At 44.4% G+C, this 18,474-nt stretch overlaps 1 protein-coding gene across 1 annotated transcript in view; it reads left to right on the plus strand.

Annotated features, from left to right (window-relative positions):
• Positions 1-18,474, plus strand: part of Cdh26 (cadherin 26) — a 50,575-nt gene that overhangs the window by 11,535 nt on the left and 20,566 nt on the right. The window contains exons 3-10 of the mRNA XM_036184337.1: positions 1,225-1,386; positions 7,491-7,638; positions 9,279-9,445; positions 9,921-10,049; positions 11,398-11,583; positions 12,984-13,252; positions 15,605-15,747; positions 17,769-18,008. Of these exons, the coding sequence (XP_036040230.1) occupies positions 1,225-1,386; positions 7,491-7,638; positions 9,279-9,445; positions 9,921-10,049; positions 11,398-11,583; positions 12,984-13,252; positions 15,605-15,747; positions 17,769-18,008 (1,444 nt within the window). The remainder of the gene's footprint in view (positions 1-1,224; positions 1,387-7,490; positions 7,639-9,278; positions 9,446-9,920; positions 10,050-11,397; positions 11,584-12,983; positions 13,253-15,604; positions 15,748-17,768; positions 18,009-18,474) is intronic.

The raw sequence follows: 18,474 nt of genomic DNA on the forward strand, positions 1-18,474 counted from the left end.
AGTTTGATCCCCAGGGCCCATGCAGATAAAAGAGAGAACTAGCTTCTGGTAGTTGTCCTCTGATCTCCACTGGCATGTGCACAGCGCGCGCGCGCGCACACACACACACACACACACACACACACACATTCACTCACTCACTCTCTCACTCACTCATAAATGATGATGATGATGATGATGATGATGATATAGTAATTTATTTAAAAAAGAATAAGAATCAGCCAAGGGCTGCTCATAACTTCTCTCCCAGAAAAGTTAGGTATGGCCTTACTTTCTCCTTCTCTCAAGAGAAAGTCCACATTAACAAACTGGTATGTGTTCTTCCAGACATTTTGATGCAGATTTAGGAATGTGAATGTGTAGTAAAGAACCAAGATCACAGAACATGTATCATTCTGTGACTCAATTTTCTCATTTAAGGGTGTGGCTGCCAGACTTTTCTGGCAGGACACATCCTCAACCTTGTTGAGGGTAGTAGAGTGTACGAGGCCATGGGATGGGTATCCCAGTGTGTGGTTCTTTCTAATCTCATAAATATCTGTGCTATTTCCAGTTTCTCTATTTCAGTCCAATATGCAACCCATATTTTTATTTTATTTTTTTTGAAAAAGAATTATTTTATTTTAATTGTATGTGTGTGTGCACCCCCATATGGATGCACGAGTGCATTCATGCATAAGAGTGTAGATGTCTGTGGATGCCAGAGGAATAGACTCTCCCTGGAACTGGAGTTACAGCTGGTTGTGAGCCTCCCAAAATGGGTGCTCTGGTCTTCCACAAGAACAGAAGAGTAAGCACTCTTAATCACTGAGCCAGCTCTCCAGTCACAGATTTTCTTTTTATTATTTGTAATGACACATTTCTATGTGTCCCTGTACAGGTTTGTGCGCATGAGTGCAGTTGTCTATAGGGGCCAGAGATATCAGATCTCCCAGAGCTAGAGTTACAGGTAGTTGCAAGTTGTATGGGAACTGGAAAGCAAACTCTCGTTTTCTTGAAGGACAGTGAACTCTCTTAACCATGGAACCCCCTCTCCAGCCTCTGCCCAATCTCTTTGTTCCTATATCTTTGCTGAGCCCTCTGCTTTCTTAGCACAACCCCTCAGAAGCATGGTGGCTTGCTGAGATTCCTGAAAGATGCCTCGGTTCTTAGCCCTGATTTTTGAAGATCACCATGGTTTATTAGCAGCTTCCTTTAATTTTTTTCTATTTTCCTCCTTTCCAGCTGTTCAATAATATGTCAAATAATGTGTCACTGATATACTTAATCAGAGGACCTGGTGTGGATGAATTTCCAGAGATCGGTTTATTCTCTATAGAAGATCAACAAAATGGAAAAATATATGTTCACCGCTCTGTCGATCGAGAAGTGACACCATCTTTTATGGTATCTAAAATGGATATGGTCTAAGCTTGTATTTAATGCAAAACTTTGTGAGATACTGAACCTGATAAGCACTTGTTGGCTAACTCTGCTGGGACCTGGGAAATTAGCACATTTTTCCAGTGTGGCAGGTTTGGGAGGTATGTGTTGGACACAGCTAACTTTGGAGTCAGCTTTAGAGTTTAATACAGTGGGAGTGAGGCGCCATTGACAAGATTTCTGACCACTGTCCCAACAGGACTGAGAGATTGGAAGTCATTTTGGGATGGGCCACAGAGTGCCTGTAAAATGCTGTGATTTGTTTTCTGGTGGCTAACATTTGGAGTGTGGAGAGCAGCCACACACAGACCCCAGCAGTTGTCGGGTAGCTGCAGCAGGAGTGGGAAGGGTTTGCTGACCAGTTATCAAGGTCCAAGGTCCATGTGTACTCAGTGATCATATCACTCCATGGCCTTCCTTGCAACTGAAATTCAAGTTCCAGACCAGGAAAGAAAATCACAAAGAAAAGAGCCTCAAGTCACAGGGTGGTGTATCATGTTCCAGCCTCCCCTGGCTGTGTAGATTGTCATTCTTTCTTCTGTGGACCTGTGGGAGCAGGGTGTGACTGTCAGTTAACCCCTTCAGGGTGGGAATATGATGTTTACTATCTGAGAAAGCAATTTATGAAGCATTCCCCCAACAGCCCCAAAATATTTATACACACAACAAAATACAAGTCTTAAAGTCACCAGAAAGCTCTGACTCTTTATTATTTATTTATTTATTTAGATCCAGGGTGTCTCTGTGTAGCTTTGTACCTTTCCTAGAACTCATTCTGTAGCCCAGGTTGGCCTCGAACTCACAGAGATCCGCCTGCCTCTGCCTCCCAAGTTCTGGGATTAAGGGCGTGTGCCACCACTACCCAGCTCTGACTCATTTTTAAAGACACAAGAATACTCTCTAAACTAAATTCCACAAAATTTGAAGTTAAACCTGTGGTTCTTTTCTAACCCTATGATCTCTGACCTCTCTAGTCTCCCTGTCTCCAGGGAAAAATATAAGAGGGATTCTGAAGGACCTGCTAAGTTCTTAATGAACAAATCGACCACCCAAGGATCACAGGGAAATGCAGATTCTGGATTTGGGAGGTGGCTCAGTGGATAAAGCATTGGCTGCCAAAACATGAGGACCTGAGTTCGATTCCCAGGACCATGTAAAAAGCTGAAAGCCAAGTGCACCTGTAACATCAGAGCTGGGGATGCAGACAGGAGGCTCCTTGGGGCTTGCTGTCCAGCCAATATAGCAAAATTGATGAGCTCCTGGTGAATGAGAGATGCTCTTTAAAAAAAAAAAAATACTGTGGAGAGATTAAGGCAAACAGTTGATGAAGGCCTCCAGCTTCCACACACAGGTGCACATGGGTGCACATACACATGAACACACACATGCAGATTGTTTCATTCATTCGGATGGGACCAGACAGTCTGTATCTCTAATGAGCCCTGAAGTGCTGCTGGGCCTACTGTTCTGGGCTGCTGTGCTGAGAGGCATGGTCCTGTGCATAGCAGCAGCAGCAGCAGCAGCAGCAGCAGCAGCAGCAGCAGCAGCAGCTTCTACAAGACTGAAACAGATAGTGTGGTTGTTGCTTGATTTAAATGTTTTGGATGACATGTCATAGGCTCGATAGGATGTTTGGTGCCCAGAAGTTGCTAAGAAGAGCCCCATCCCTAGGAGCTTTTTCTGAAACTTGGGATTGGGATGGATAAACTGTGTGTGCTGGTTGGTTTTGTGTGTCAAGCTAGAGTCATCAGAGAGGAAGGCACCTCAGTTGAAGAAATGCTTCCTTGAGATCCAGGTATAAGGCATTACACTAATTTCTCGATTAGTGATCAATGGAGAAAGGCCCAGCCCATGTGGGTGGTGACATCCCTCGGATGGTCATCCTGGGTTCTATAAGAAAGAAGGCCTAGTAAGCCATGTGAAGCAAGCAGTAAACAGCACCCCTCCATGGTCTCTGCATCAGCTCCTGCCTCCAGGATCCAGCCCTGTTTGAGTTCCTGTTCTGACTCCTTCAATGATGGACTATGATCTGGAAGTGTAAGGCAAATAAACCCTTTCCTCCTCAACTTGCTTTTTGCATGCTGTTTGGTCGCAGCAATAGAAATCCTAAGCAAGACACTGTGAAAGTCACAGTAAGCTCCCAGGCATCATTTAGAACAGAAAGTGTAACACGTTAGACACTCTTCCAAAGGGATATGCATCTCACTGGCAGCAGGGTGGGTGGTGGGTTAGATATCCACTAGAGTAGACCACGTGGACACAGGCTCAAGCCAATAGGAAGTCTTGATTAGCCAGCCAGCGACTACACTGGGTGTTTGGGACCCAAGTGCAACCCTAAGCATTTCAGGATGGGCTTTTAAGCACAAAAACCACATCCTGGATTGACACACCTCATTTAGTAAGAACAGTTAGCTAGAGGTGGAACTAGAGAAGCCAAAGGCAAGGTCCGTGCATTCAGGGACTTTCCCAGAACTGTGGACTTTGATGGATAGGTCTTTGTTCTGCTTTGGCAGGCGGTGCTGCCTGCGTGCTGGGTTCCAAGGCCTGAATGGTAGTTCCATCACGGTGTCAGTTGTACAGAGGTCTGGGGCCTGTTATACCATGACATCAAGGTCACATTTGTCTTTTTACACTTGTGTGTGTGTGTGTGTGTGTTTCCATGTGTGTTCCTGTGCATGTGGAGGTTGGGTGTCTTCCTCTACTACTCTCTACCTTATTTTTGAGGCAAGGTCTCTCACTGAATCCAAATTCACCTATTTTCTAGACTGGCTGTCCAGCTAGCTAGGAAGGCTACTTATCTCCACATCTTCAGGGCTAGGATACCGAGGCATGCTATGACAGGCTTTTTCATGGGTCCTGGAGATCCCAACTCTTTTTGCCTGGTAGATATTTTACTAACTAAGCCATTTCTCCAGCCCCCTACAATGTCCTTTATATAGAATTGTGTAAATATTTATATAAATATGCAAATGCTATTAAAATCAAGCCACCTGCCCCTCTAATTTGACTATAAACTTTTACAAGGGAAAATACAGGTGGAAATTCTGAGCTGGCACCCACCCATCACCCTCTGTTCCATGACTCCAATTCACTTCCTCATTAATGTTAGAACTTTCTGGAATTTGTGCATTTGTGTTTGGTTTTAAAGTCTATCTCTCCCATAAGAATGTAGGTTATAAGAGATGAGAGACCCTAGCCTCTATCATGACCATCTCTCCAGAGTGAAGAGCAGGGCTCTTCAAATAGTGGTGTCTCAGATAAGTACATTGGGTGATAGGTGAGCTACCAGGCTGGTAAAATCAAGTCCACTTTTCAGGGTCCCAGAGTCTAATCACACCCCCCCAAATAGATGGGCTTGACTGTGGCATCTGTGATTGTGTTCTCAAGTCCTTGTGATGCAACCACATTAAGATGAGACCATACTGGACCAGGATTGGCCAATGTCCTATAAGAAGGATATTTGGACACAGAAGAGGGTGAACACTTGGAGTTAACTTCGAGGAGGTGGGAGCAGAGACTTGAGCAATGTGGGCATCCATAAGGCCTGGTATCCTCAGGCTTAACAGTGGTCAGAAGGCACATGAAGAAAAGCGTGAGCATGCTCCAAAGAGAAACTCCAGAAGCAAGATATTCCCAATGCAGCCCTAGGGGTTCTCTAAAATTAGACAAAGCACGCAGAGTTTGGGTTTGGAGGCATGCAGGGGGTGGACTAGCTTGTTAATGTTATAAACCCAAAAGAAATCTGTAAAAATCTGCTGAGAATTGCAATATGATTTATGATAGATTCATAAAGAGAAAAATGTCTTTTCCCCCTGTATAGGAATCTTCTCTATTTATTTTAAATATTCTCAGTTTCATAGGACAGAAGTGCCCATTCCAGCCCATCCTTTTACATTTTTTCAAATAATTGTGTATTGACCATCCCTGCACCGGCACTCTGACCCACTTCTAAGTCACGCATGTAACTGATTTCCCACTGTGCCTCCGGCATCTAAAAGGCTTCCGTCTGCTAGTTTGGGTGTGAAGCTGTATCTCTTGTGCGTGTAATTACAAATGGCCATATGGCGGTCCGTCATGCAAGTGCTGCATGGTTTGTTTATCTGAGGGTGTAAATCTCCGGGCTGTAACAAAAGGCTGAAAACCATTCCAAGTACAGAAAGCAGGGGTGGTATTTCCTTTCTGCGTTGTGACTGAGTCCCCTGGAATTTCTTAGCATCTTGCCAATGAATAAACAGCACTCACGGTCCTCAGGCATCTGTCAGAACTAAAGGTCTCAGATGTAGCTTTTAGGATAATAAATGGAATATAAAATAATAAACACAAAACAAACACACAGTTCTTGTTTAAGTGGGAGGATTACGGTTGGCCCAGTTAGAGAGCAAGGAATCAGGGTGATTAAGGAGTGGGGCTGCCAGTACCACAATGAATTATGGAAGACGAGGGAGCAACAGTGTGGGAGAGAGCCAATTTGCTTGTGAAAACTTTAAAAATGTATGCTAGAGTCCCTGAAGTGGAGTAGCTCAGGAGTAGGAGCCCTGCAACATCCATCAGCCTTACTGGAGGGGAAAGCTGACCCTGGGGAGACTGAGGCTGCCCATGCTGGTTCTGAGATGTCTGGTGAGAAGGGAAAGGCTAAACCTGTGCTTCAGGCTCTGCCTGGCTGGCTGCGGTCTGGGTTCCTCTACCTCTTCCAAGGGTTGAATAGCCAATCACACTCTGGTACAGAGGGAACAGGTGCTGCTCCCTAGGGCTTCTGCCAGGATGTGAGGGGTACATCTGCTTGTGCACCCCCTGATTTTCTTTAAGGAACTTATTTTTCTTAACATCCCTAGCAGGACCCTGTGCCTGCAGCTGACGTCCTGTTGGGGAGTGCTCCTGTGCTTCAGAGCACCTCCACTGCAGCTCATGGACTTCATGTTCCTTTTGCTGTGACTGAATTCCTGCAGGCCCTCTGCAGGCTCTATCCCCATGGCCCGCCAGCCTTCAGCAGATCAAACCTGTAGAGTATAGCTCTTTTAGATGCTTTCTTTATAAAAAACATTTATGGGCACACATATGTGTGCATGTGTTTGTACATATGTGTTTCACATGTGGGTGTATGTGTATACACATGCACGTGCATATATGTGCATGTGTTATGCATATGCGTATGTGCATGTGCGTGCGTGCGTGCGCATGTGCATGCGTGTGTGTGTGTGTGTGTGTGTGTGTGTGTGTGTGTGTGTGTGTGTGTTCTGGTTTCATTTCTGATGCAATGACAAAATACCCTGGCAAGAAGCAACTTCAGGGAGAAAGGGTTTATGTCTTTCTCATAAATGAAAGATATGTAGCAATGTCTCTCCTTCTGTTTCTGATCTTGATACCTGTTTTCACCCTTGTCCTCTCTCTGTGTCATCCCACCCATCAACTTTCCTAGAGCATTCTTAATTTAATCAGGCATTTAAAGAACTGCTGTCTAGCTCCATGACAGCTGTTTGATGGTTTCCACTTCATTTATAATCTTCTCTGATGTTTGTTATTTCCTCCTTTCTATCTAGGTTAATTTGCTTAGCTTTTCCAAATGTTCTCAGTATACAAGCTTAACTTACTAGTTGGATATCTCTGGGAAGGGAGGACTCCTGGACATGCCGGAGAGGTGTGGCCATTCCTCTTCACTACATCAGTGAGGACAGTGATCCTCTGTTAACCTGACATACCAATGACTGTGCTGGTTCCTCTGGGCATCCCTTTCTCCAAAGCCTACACTGGACTACTATTCTCAAGGCCCCATAATAGTCTCCATGTCTTCCTTTCTCAAGACAACACCAATAATCTCTAGAAACAGCTCAGCAGTATCTTGCTTAGGTCTACCCAAATGGAGAAACCAAATTTGACCTTAATAACAACTGAGGGTTTTCCCCCAAGCTGCACATAGCTGGTCTGCCTGTGCTTAGTCCCTGGGGTAATATGGTCCATGGTGCTGAAGCAATTCTTTGGGTCTACACTATTCATCTTTGAATTAATAGTTCTTTGATGGGTGCCCTCAGGTGTATATACCCACACTGTTTACAGAGTTCTCTGCTTCCCAGGTTTACTTTGATGCTGTGGATCGGTCCACGGGGAGAGTTGTGGATGAATCCCTGATTTTCAACATTAGAATCAGAGATGTGAATGATCATGCACCCCAGTTTCCCGAGAAGGAATTTAACATCAGTGTGAGAGAGAGCCAAGTTGCAGGTGTGTTGGGTGTGTTCTACTGTGTGAGTACTCCTGTCTTTGCACTGTATGGCTCCCTCTTCCTTCCTGCTTTGATATCGATGAGGACTTTGATCCAGATAACTCAGGGAGACTCTTCACTGCTCACATAAAAGGTTGCAGTGCAGCATCTCCAAAGGCTTTGCTCTCTGTCTGCTTCATTTTGTGTTGGCTGTGGAAGGATATGGAAATGGTGCCATCTGGAAGAGATGGTGTGTAAATGTAGCCTAACAACAAAGCCACACCTAGAGGGGCAGAGATAGAGCTGTGGGAGGCTCACCAGAGGCTCTGTAAGTGTCTCATCTTCAGAATGACAGAGAGATGACATCTGGTCTTTGGGTTTCAAAAACTAAATCTCTACATGCCAAACTAATTTTCCTAGTCAGAGAATCTATTTTTAATAACAAAAGCAGTGTTTAATATTGTAAAACAGTCTTTGAAAAATTCCAAGAACTAAAGCTATGGAATTAGAAAGCATTTTCAGAAGTTTGTAAAGTTTTAGCATTTTTCTTTGCATTTTATATGCATGTTTACACTTAATTTGTGTATGTTCATGCATGGTCAGGTTTTATATATGAGTGTAAATACATGTTTACATATGTACTTTTTATGATAGCAGAAAATGTACATGAACTACTACTTAAACATGTATAGGTACTGGGTACCTCTTTCTATATGTGTATGTTTCCTCTTTTAAAAGGCTGTGATGGCTCAGCTGCTAAAGCCCAGTACTCCAAGGTCTATCCTGGAACTTGTACAAAGGTAGATGGAGAAAACTGACTCCACAGAGCTGGTCTTTGACCTCCACACTTGCTCTGTGGCACACATGCCCCCATCATACAGACATGTAGTTATAATGTACCTGCCTTACCTACAACACTTCCCCAAACGTCTTGTATACGGATCTTTTGTGGACAAGTTTTGAGGTATCTCCTGGTCTCCAATTGCTGAGTGTTTTGCTGATGCCTTTTAAGTATTTTTGTAAGATGTTTGAGGAACATGTTAGAAGTAGCTTATGCTGCTGTCAGGCGACACTCACAATTCATAAGCTCAGAGGAGAAGAAGAGTGACTGGTTCAGATGGGCCTTGGAATTGAAGTGGGTCAAGTCTTCATTCAACAGCAGCACACAAGAGTGTGGTCTGCATATCTTTTCTGTTATGGCTGAACATTTTCATACGTTTTTCAGCCTTTTCTTTCTTTTAAATCAATTATTTCTTTGTTTGGCCCATTTTCTGTTAACGTATTTGTCATTTTCTTTCTGATCACAGCTTACTCCTTCTATGTGAAGAATGCATACTTGCCACATGCATTTTAAATGTATCAACTCAGTTTATTACTTTTAAATTTTGTCTATTTTTTACACATTTAAGAACTTCATGTATCAGTTGTGCCTCGTTCTCTTCTGCCACAGCAATCATAATTATGAAGCTCTTCGAAGTTCACTCTTAGTTAAATAACCACCTTTATTTTGTGTCACGTGTCTGCATGCTGATTTCTCACTTAATTCATATCTTATTCATTCTGGTGTGTGTCCTGATGCCATTTGCAAAGACTCTTCCCTCTTTCTACTTTGGCAAACTACCTTTAGCCAGCAATAACATTCTTAAAAACTTCTTTCTAGGTCAACCTATCTTTCAGTTGTTAACGGTCGATTTGGATCAAGAAAACACTCCAAACTCTCAAGTTCTTTATTTCCTCGTTTCTCAAACACCATTACTGAGAGAAAGTGGCTTTCGGATTGATCTCATCAGTGGGGAAGTACGACTCTCCGGATGCTTAAATTATGAGGTTATGTAGATTTTATTATTTTAAAAGCACCAGGGCTGGTGAGCTAACTTTTTCAGCAAAATGCTTGCTGTACTAGCAGGAACACCTTGGTTCCAGCACTAGAACCCACATAAACCCAGTGCTGTGGCAGGGTGCCTATTGTCCCAGAGCTACAGAGGCAGAGAAAGGCACATCACTAGGGCTTCCTGGCCAGCCAGGCTAGCCAAACTGGTGAGCTTAAGGCTCCATGAGAGACTTGTAATCAAAAATGAAGGTGGACAATGCCTGAAGAACAACACCTAATGTTGACCTCTGGCATACCCCCCCCCCCCCACACACACATGTGTTGTTTATGCCTGAGCCCCAGACTGAGGTCTACATTTGCAGTTGGGAGTCTTCTGTGGTTAAACCTTGCTATGAAAATTGCTGGAAGAAAATGTCCTTGTTAATGTTTCCTGTGTATGGGGGCTTGACATTCCTTTTCCTTCCCATGTAGACTGCTCCTTGGTTTACTCTGATAATCAGAGCAACGGATTGTGGAGAACCATCCCTGTCATCCACAGCCACCATTCATGTCAGTGTGGAAGATGGCAACAATCACATGCCTATGCTTATGGAAGACCACGTAAGGCACACGGTGCCTGAATTCTAAGCCCTCTCGCAAATAGTCCCCAAGTCCTAGGCTTAGGTACTTCTGCTTGGTCATGAGTAAGATACATCCAATTCTCCAAAGTGACCTAAACTGGAACTGGGAACTCCACCTGGGTCTAGAGAGATAGCCCGATCTGTTAAATACTTGCTCTCCACATGTGAAGACCTGAGTTTGACACCCACCACTCATAAAACTCTGGTATTGGTAGTGTCCACTGAGGCCAGGCAGGAACATCCATGGAGTCCATGGGCAGCCATCCTTACCTAACTAGATCTTGGTGGAAAACCTGTCTCCAAAAGCAAGATGGCCCAGTGGGTAAAGGAGCATGCTGCCATCCTGGCAACTTGAGTTCCATCCCTGGAACATAGATAGAAGGATAGAACTGACACTATCAATTTATCTGTGGGGGGGTCTACATATATATGTTCATGCACACACTAATTGTCTCTGAGGGGACTTTTCCTTGATGATCCACTCAATGCCCTGCACCTCTCCTGGATTCTCCAAGCCTTTATGTTCTTCCATCTTCCTTGTATTCTATGTAAGGAATTTATTTATTCTAGTTTGTGCCCAGTCTCCTCCTCCCCACACATGCATACATGCATTCCATTGTCAGCTCCTTGGGGATATTTATTATTATTATTAATTTTTTGCCAGCACATAGTAACTGTTGCATTAATGATTCAAACAATTAATTTTAAAATGGGTCATTTAAAAATTTTAATTACACAAACCAACATAGAATGTTTTCAAATGAAAGCACCTCATCTAAAAGTTTATACAAATGGCAAAATAACATTACATTTAAGCCTTGTGTCAGAGTCTTCCCTGGCTTAGGAAAAATCTATGCTCTCAAAAGTAAGCCTGGAAAAAAGTACTCCACTGTCCTGCCATGCTTGCTTAGAGATTGTCTACAAAAACTACTGATAAATGAATGTTTCAAGGAACTATGTGTGCTGAAAATACGAGCACCTTGGTCCAAATAAGTCTCTTCCCATTGTGGAAGAGCTAGGATGCTTAAGACATGGGGCTGGGGTGTGCATTGTATCTTAAAAATTCTCAGGAAAACAATGCACTGAGTTGGACTGAAGAATGCCTTTAAAATCACCCAGCTTTAGACACAGTCTTAGGGAATGCCATTGATAGGAAGGACCATGTTCCTGACTTAATGGTGTTTCTCACATAACTGGAGGAATTCAAATGCTTGAAGGTCAAGGGTGTCTCCATGAGGACTGGCCCCCTCCTCTCTACCAGCCACCATCCTCTTCTCCATGGTGTGTCTTTGTGTCTGTGACATGGATATGATGATTATTTCTTCTAGTATAACATTCAGATTTCTGAAAATCAAGTCGAGTGGGGCATGTTGTATCTCCCTGTTCAAGACAGAGATTCACCATTTACGCCAGCTTGGAGAACACAATTCAACATATTGGATGGCAATGAGGAGGAACATTTTGACATCATGACTGACCCTGAGACCAACCAAGGGGTATTAAATGTTATCAAGGTAAAGTCAGGGCCAGGTGGTGGTGGATGCTGTGGTCCTTGTCTGGTGGACAAGCCATAAGGATGAAAGGGCTGTACCTGCTAAACACTAACTGTGTCCTGGATACATACTGTGTCCTGGATACATACTGTGTCCTGTGCCACTCTTAGAAGAATGTGGGACCCTCTAAGCCCTTTGTGGAGAGGCCAAGGGCTCCTCCTGCAAAAACAATAATAATCAAACTTTTTATGTTATTCTTTGACATTTTTTTATTGTTATTACAGGCAAAATTTACCACATTCACATAAGACTGGAGTTTTTATTATTATGGGATGAAAAATGAACTTAAAAGGATATTTTGGCCAGGGTCTCATGTATTGCAGACTGGCCTTGAACTCATCATGTAGTAGAGGATTCTCTTGAATGTCTGATCTGGTCTCTAACTCTGGAGTGCTGGGATTATGGGTATGCTCCACCATGCTTGCTCTGTGTAATGCTGTGGAGGGAGCCCAGGGGTCCCAGGGGCCTCAGGGAACCTAGGGGACCCAGGACTTTGTGCACAGCTAGTTGGGCCTCACTCACACTTCCTTTAAAATATCCCTCTAACTAAAAGTTCTTCTTTTAATCTCTGGGTTTAAAACATTTTAAACATTTGAAGTGTGAATATTAGGACATTTGTGTGAGTTGTAATGTGTGATGAGCCTGAGGAAGCTGGCCCAGGAGGAGAATATCATGGCCATATTTATGGGTGAGGAAATTAAATATCAGGGAGATCCTTTACATAAAATCACATAGCTGAATAGTGAGTTCTGACAGGAGCAGGCAGACACCAGTGCTTTTAGTCTTTGTGGCTTTCAAGGAGACCTAAGAATGGCCAGTATCTCCCTCACAGTGCAGTTAAGTCAACTGGAAGGGCCAGCCAGAATCAGTACCTTGAGTGGAGTAGAGATTCTGCCTGTCAGTTGAACATGCTCTAGGAAATACTAAGGGGCCACAGTGCACACTGTTAATAGCAAGTATCTGACAACCTTCTGCACAGTCGCCTGCCACTGAGTTAGTCAACCTTCTGGCTTCTCAGTCCTTCCAAGTCCCAGGCCACTTTGTACCCTGAGTAGCTGTGATCATTAGTATCTATATTCCTCTAAGTTCCTCTGATTTTTTTTTTCCTGTGGTACAGTTAACACTTGAATGTTTCATGAGTTCTGGTTTTTGTTGCATTTTTCATCACCTTCTGATGGAGGGAGGCTCTGTGCAGCCGCTGGAGGAGGAGGAAGAGAGTGAGCCACATGAGTGATTTGAAAGGGAGCCGAAGACTGGCTTTTGATCACCTCCCTGCTCTGCTGGCTTTCTGACGACTCTGCTAAGCCTCCTCCAGCCAGGGGAGCAGTGGGCACTAATCAAGCCCTCTCTTACCTTGGTAGCCTCTGGATTATGAAACTCAAGCAGCCCACAGCCTCGTCATTATTGTGGAGAATCAGGAACAGCTCTTCTCTTGTGAGGAGGGCCAGCTGCAGCCGTCGACGAAGGCAGTAGCCAGCACCACTGTGAGTGTGCACGTGATAGACACCAATGACCCACCAGCCTTTCACCCCAGGACCTTCATCACCAGTGAGGAGGATGGAGCCGGGCCTGGCATCCAGCTGGGATATTTCAATGCTACAGACCCAGACAGGATCACCAGCCAGATAAGGTGGGCACAGAGGAGCAGGCAGCAAGGCTGGCTACAGGGTAGTGATTGAGGCCACCTGGCTGTTAGAGAATGTTACTGAGATTGGTTCAGCCCCAGGAGTAAAAGTGTAAGAAGCTACCTGGTGATTGGCTGGGTTAACCCAACTTGCACCCTAACCCTGTAGCATCCCCTTGGGTTCCCCCTACTTACTCCCCTTTGACCCTTCAGAGTCTTTTTTTTTTTTTTGTATAAAAATGATTTGTTACCTATTTCTATGTCTCTCTTTGCTAGATGTCTTAGCTCTTTTGCTTCAGGATAAATATCTTTAATACTATTTATTACTTTAAATGAAATACTTAATAGTCAAATCTTTTTGATGAGGTATATATGTGTTACCACTTTAAGAGTTCAGTCTGCGGTACTGAATATGTTCATATGCCACCTAGAATGTCCTTTTGTTTACCGAAAATGAAGCTCTATACCCAGTAAAGCCAACTCCCTGGGCCCCTTCTTCCCAGACCCTCTTTCACTTCCCCATATCCCTTCCCCAGGCTCCTTCCCTCAACCTCTTTTCCAGTCCACTTCTTCTCCTCCCTTCCCCAGACCCTGGGCAGCCACCACTCCACAGCCATCACTGGGGTGGTCCCTATGTCCTGACCACCCCAGTGATGGAATCCTACTGTGTGGCCTCAGACATGCTTAGTCGAGGTGTTGGCTGTGTGTCTTCCGTGGCAGGGTAGAGGTATCTGCACAGCACAGTTAGTCTTGCTATGTTCTGTCGAATGTACGTCAGTTGAAGTTAGTTACTGTTCATGCCCAAATTTGCCTTGAGGGCTCTTTTGGCCTCAGATGACCTACAAATGAACTCTTGAGTTTCTACCCCTGGCTTGTAAACTATAAAACCACAGGAACTTCTAGAACCTTCCCTAATCATTAAAGTTGTACATGAGAAAAGTCTCTTTAAAAGCTGTGACCCATTGACTATCAAAGAGAGATCATGGTGGACCTTTTGAAAGCATTTTCCCAGTTGAGGAAGACAAAAGCCATGGAGAAGCTGCCATTCTCTGGCCCTCTCCTTGCCTGAGCTTTGTGCTCCTGGCTTGAGTACAGGAGTCCCTTACTGTATAGTCCCTCCAGAGCCACAGCGGTTGGCAGCCTGACATGGTTCCAATGGATACCATCTGACACCAGCTGCTGTCAGAAATCCTGGAGTGTTTTGCCCACCTCCTAAAATGGCTCCAGGGTCACAGTGAGGGGTGGGAGGATGACCTTCAGGCAAGAGAATCCTTTAGGATCTGCTACAAAGCAGACATCCCAAGAGGATCAAGACCCATGCTTCTGTGGCATACTGTGCAGAACAGGAAGCCACCATCTGCTGGTACCTAAAGGCTGGTTCTGCTCAGACACCAAATAGTTTCTCAAGGCAGACAAAATTATGCTCAGGTACCCAGGAAGAGGGCACTTATTCTAGTGACCCTGGACCTGGCACATTGGATATGTCTTTACTGCCATACCAGGGCTTTCTTTAAGCTCATGAGCACTTGGACAAACACTTAGATTTCAATTGTCTCTGAATTCTCAAATTACTTGTGATGGGAATTGTAGTTGTCTTAGTCAGTGTTCTGATGCTGTGAAGAGGCACATCACCACATCACCATGGCAACTCTTGAAAAAGAAAGTGTTTAATTGTGGCTTGCTTACTGTTTCAAAGGTTTAGTCCATTATCAGCATGGCAGGAAGCATGGTGGTCTGTGGGCAGATATGGTGCTGGTCAAGTAGCTGAGAGTTCTGCATCTGGATCCACAGGCAGCAGGAAGAGAGAGAACCTCTGGGCCTGTCTTGGGCTATTGAAGCCACAATGTCCACTCTCAGTGACAACTTCCTCCAACAAAGCTACACCTCTTAATCTTTTCAAATAGTGCCATTCCCTGGTGACCAAGCATTCAAATCTATGAAGCATATGAAGCCATTTGTATTCAAACCACCACAGAAGTTCTATGATATATTTTGATTTGTCATTAAAATTTTGTTTTTGTTTTTGGTTTTGGTTTTTCAAGACAGGGTTTCCCTGTGTAGCTTTGCACCTCTCCTGGAACTTACTTGGTAGCCCAGGCAGGCCTCGAACTCACAGAGATCCACCTCTGCCTCCTGAGTGCTGGGATTAAAGGCATGCGACACCACCGCCCAGCTAAAAAATATTTTTGAGGCAAGGTCTTGAAATCTCTATATAGCTGAAGATGGTCTTGAACTCATGATCCCTTGACTCCACATCCCAAGTGCTGGAATGACAAGTATGCACCACCACCATGGCCATGACTTGTCTTTTGGTGAAGCTTTCTAATTTAAAAAATGTGTCTGTGTTCCTTCTACAAGATACATACTGGTTCATGATCCAGCAAATTGGGTGACTGTGGATGAAAAATCAGGAGTGGTCACCACCAAGAGGCAAATAGACCGGGAGTCCCCTCATGTGAATGACAGCTTTTACACAATCATTGTCCATGCAGTTGACAATGGTGAGTACTGAGGCAAAGCTGGGTACTAAGGGTGGTGACTCTTAGCATTTTTAGCATCACCGAGGAAATTATAAAATAAACCTTATTTTCACTTTGCCTCGATGCTGGAGATTATTTTTGATATTAACTCCTGAAATGGTAAACTAGGGACCAATACTGCTGGAGAAGGGCAGCATTCACTCAGTAGAGACAATTAAACCAGCGAGGAAGCCGCCATCAGGACCACCATTTTCATCTGTTCATAAGATAATGCAGTAGCTCTTTGTCAAGCCCAACCATGTGTGATAAATATTTAGCAGTTTCCTGTACCTAGAACAGCTCGTAAGCTCTAGCAAATGTGACTGAGTGGAATACATTTGTCATGAACCAGGACGAGTGGTTTTAAAAACATGTCTTAGCACATTTCTCCAAATTCCCACAAGGCTGAAGTTAAATGCATCAAAAATATAAAGCTGCGTGTGAGAACATTTCCAAGTAACATTAAGAACTGTGCCTAAAGAAGTCTGTAGATAAAAACCTAGGTTCCTGCCCAACCCATTTGCATAATTATCGGGTATAACTGTCAGTAAAGCAAGAGCCTAGCCGAAGTTCAGGGGAGAGAAGGGGGCCAACCAGAACTCCAGGGGGTCACGATTCTGTTGTAGATGGTTTCATGATTGCCATGACTCATTTTTAATTAGAAAAGATGATTTGTAAATAATCATAAATTTGATGCTGTGATCCCATTCTGCCCTCGTACTCCCCAGTCCTTGCGATTTCCATCAGAATAATTCAGAGATCATGTATGGAAGTATAGAGATAGATGAGTGTATTATAGAGAAAAGTGGGGGACCTCACTCAGGGATGAGAGTAGACAGTGACCATTGGGCCCATTGAAGAAGAAAGCATACTTATGGGATGAGGAGAGTGGCCAGTAGCTAGAGAGGCCACCCACTAACATTCACTTTTAAGTGGGCTTTATACTATTCCTAAAATCTCTAAAATAGACACCTTCCTGAGGGATGTTTCCCTCCCTGGTGATTGGCAGGTCTTTGTTCTTTACCAGATTTGTAGTATTATTTGTAATAGATTATTACCAGGTAGTCACAATCTTTCAGATAGTTCTGATTGAGTGTTACGTCTCCACCTGGGGTCAGAGTGCAGAGTTTTGGCATCTAGTTTTACCAGCTGCTGATTATGAGGGAAGATCCACCGTCTGTGGATCCAAACCTACTAAGACCTGACCAGTCACCTAGCAGATTCACATGTGGGAAAGTGCAGCCCCATCTTCACAGGTCAAGTCTTAGAGGTTGAGATGGGGTGTTGGGTGGGGGAACCCCACTTTCCTGCTCCTGGGGAAACTGGTTCTCTTCTGGCTTTTGTGAAGGATTTGCAGCATTGAGACTGGCTTCAGCTTTTTCTTTGCAAATCAGGTTCCAGTCCAACCTCCTGTGTCCTGTTAGCACACTGATTTTGCAATTCAAATGGAGAGGCAGGGGTAGATCATCACAGGTGTGGTCCCCACAGGGGACCGGCAGAAGCAGGGAAGACAGGTCAGCCTGGCTTTGCTTGAATCTCAAAGCTGGGTAAAAGGGAGGCTGTTTCTCCCAGTTAAGACCCTGCTGGGATTTGTTTGTTTGACTGATTTTTCTCTTAAATTACCCATTTATTTATTCATTTAGTCACCATTTTATTAGTTCTTTGAGAATTCCATATAATGTATTTTGATCATTTTTACTCAGCTCCATCAGCTCCTCTCAGATGCCTCTCCCTCCCCTGCATGCCCGAATCTGTGTTCTCCTCATATCTTTTTAAAACCTAGCAGGAAGTGTGTGTGTGTGTGTGTGTGTGTGTGGACAGTGGTCGACCGACCAAGGCCACACCCTGACTGAAAATTGCCTCCCTCTCCAGAGAGCTAGCAAGTGTCACAAGGCCTCCTAGCTCAGGTGCTGTTGACACTGTCCTTTTTTATGAGTTCATTCTCAGTCTCTCACGTGAGGACTCTAACCTCCTCTGTCGCCCGGGATTCCGTCCTTTCCAAGGCCTCCCTCCGCTGACTGGCACAGGGACCCTGATGCTTTTCCTGTCTGACGTCAATGACAACGCTCCGACTCTCCAGTCCCATTCTCAACACTTGGAGATGTGTGAGACTGCCAGGAACAAGCCCCTGCTCTTGGAGGCCGAGGATGCAGACCTGGACCCCTACTCTGACCCCTTTACTTTTGGTTTGGACTCTGCCCAGAGAGATGTAGATGATACTTGGATGCTGAGGACAAAGCAGGGTGAAGGTTTGTGTGGGTTGAGGGCTAACCCAGACTGCAACAAGTGATTGAGGGAGGGACAGGGGCACAGAGTCTCAAGAAACCCTTGGAGAACTACAGAGTGTGTTGTGCGGAGGCCAGCCAGGCTTACTTACCAAGTCCCAGAAAGGACTCAGCACAAGGACTGGGGTGTGTAGCACAAATTGTTAGAAGGTCTTATTAATAAAATCAAACCTGGAGCCAGGTATTGGGTTAAAGCTGGAAGATCAGAGAAGCAGAACAAGCCACAGCTAACCTCACTTTGTCAGTTCCTCAGCTGGTCCTGTTTCCTCAGACTGGAAGCTTCTGAGTCCTCATCCAAATGGATCTCAGCTGACTGCTGCTAAAGGCCTAAAATCTTAACCAGCTCTAGTTCCTGGTTTTCATGCCTTAAATACCTTTCTGTCTTCTGCCATCACTTCCTAGGATTAAAGGCTCTTGTTACCAT

This window comes from Onychomys torridus, chromosome 4 (assembly GCF_903995425.1).
Source record: "Onychomys torridus chromosome 4, mOncTor1.1, whole genome shotgun sequence".
In the NCBI taxonomy this organism is placed as follows: domain Eukaryota; kingdom Metazoa; phylum Chordata; class Mammalia; order Rodentia; family Cricetidae; genus Onychomys; species Onychomys torridus.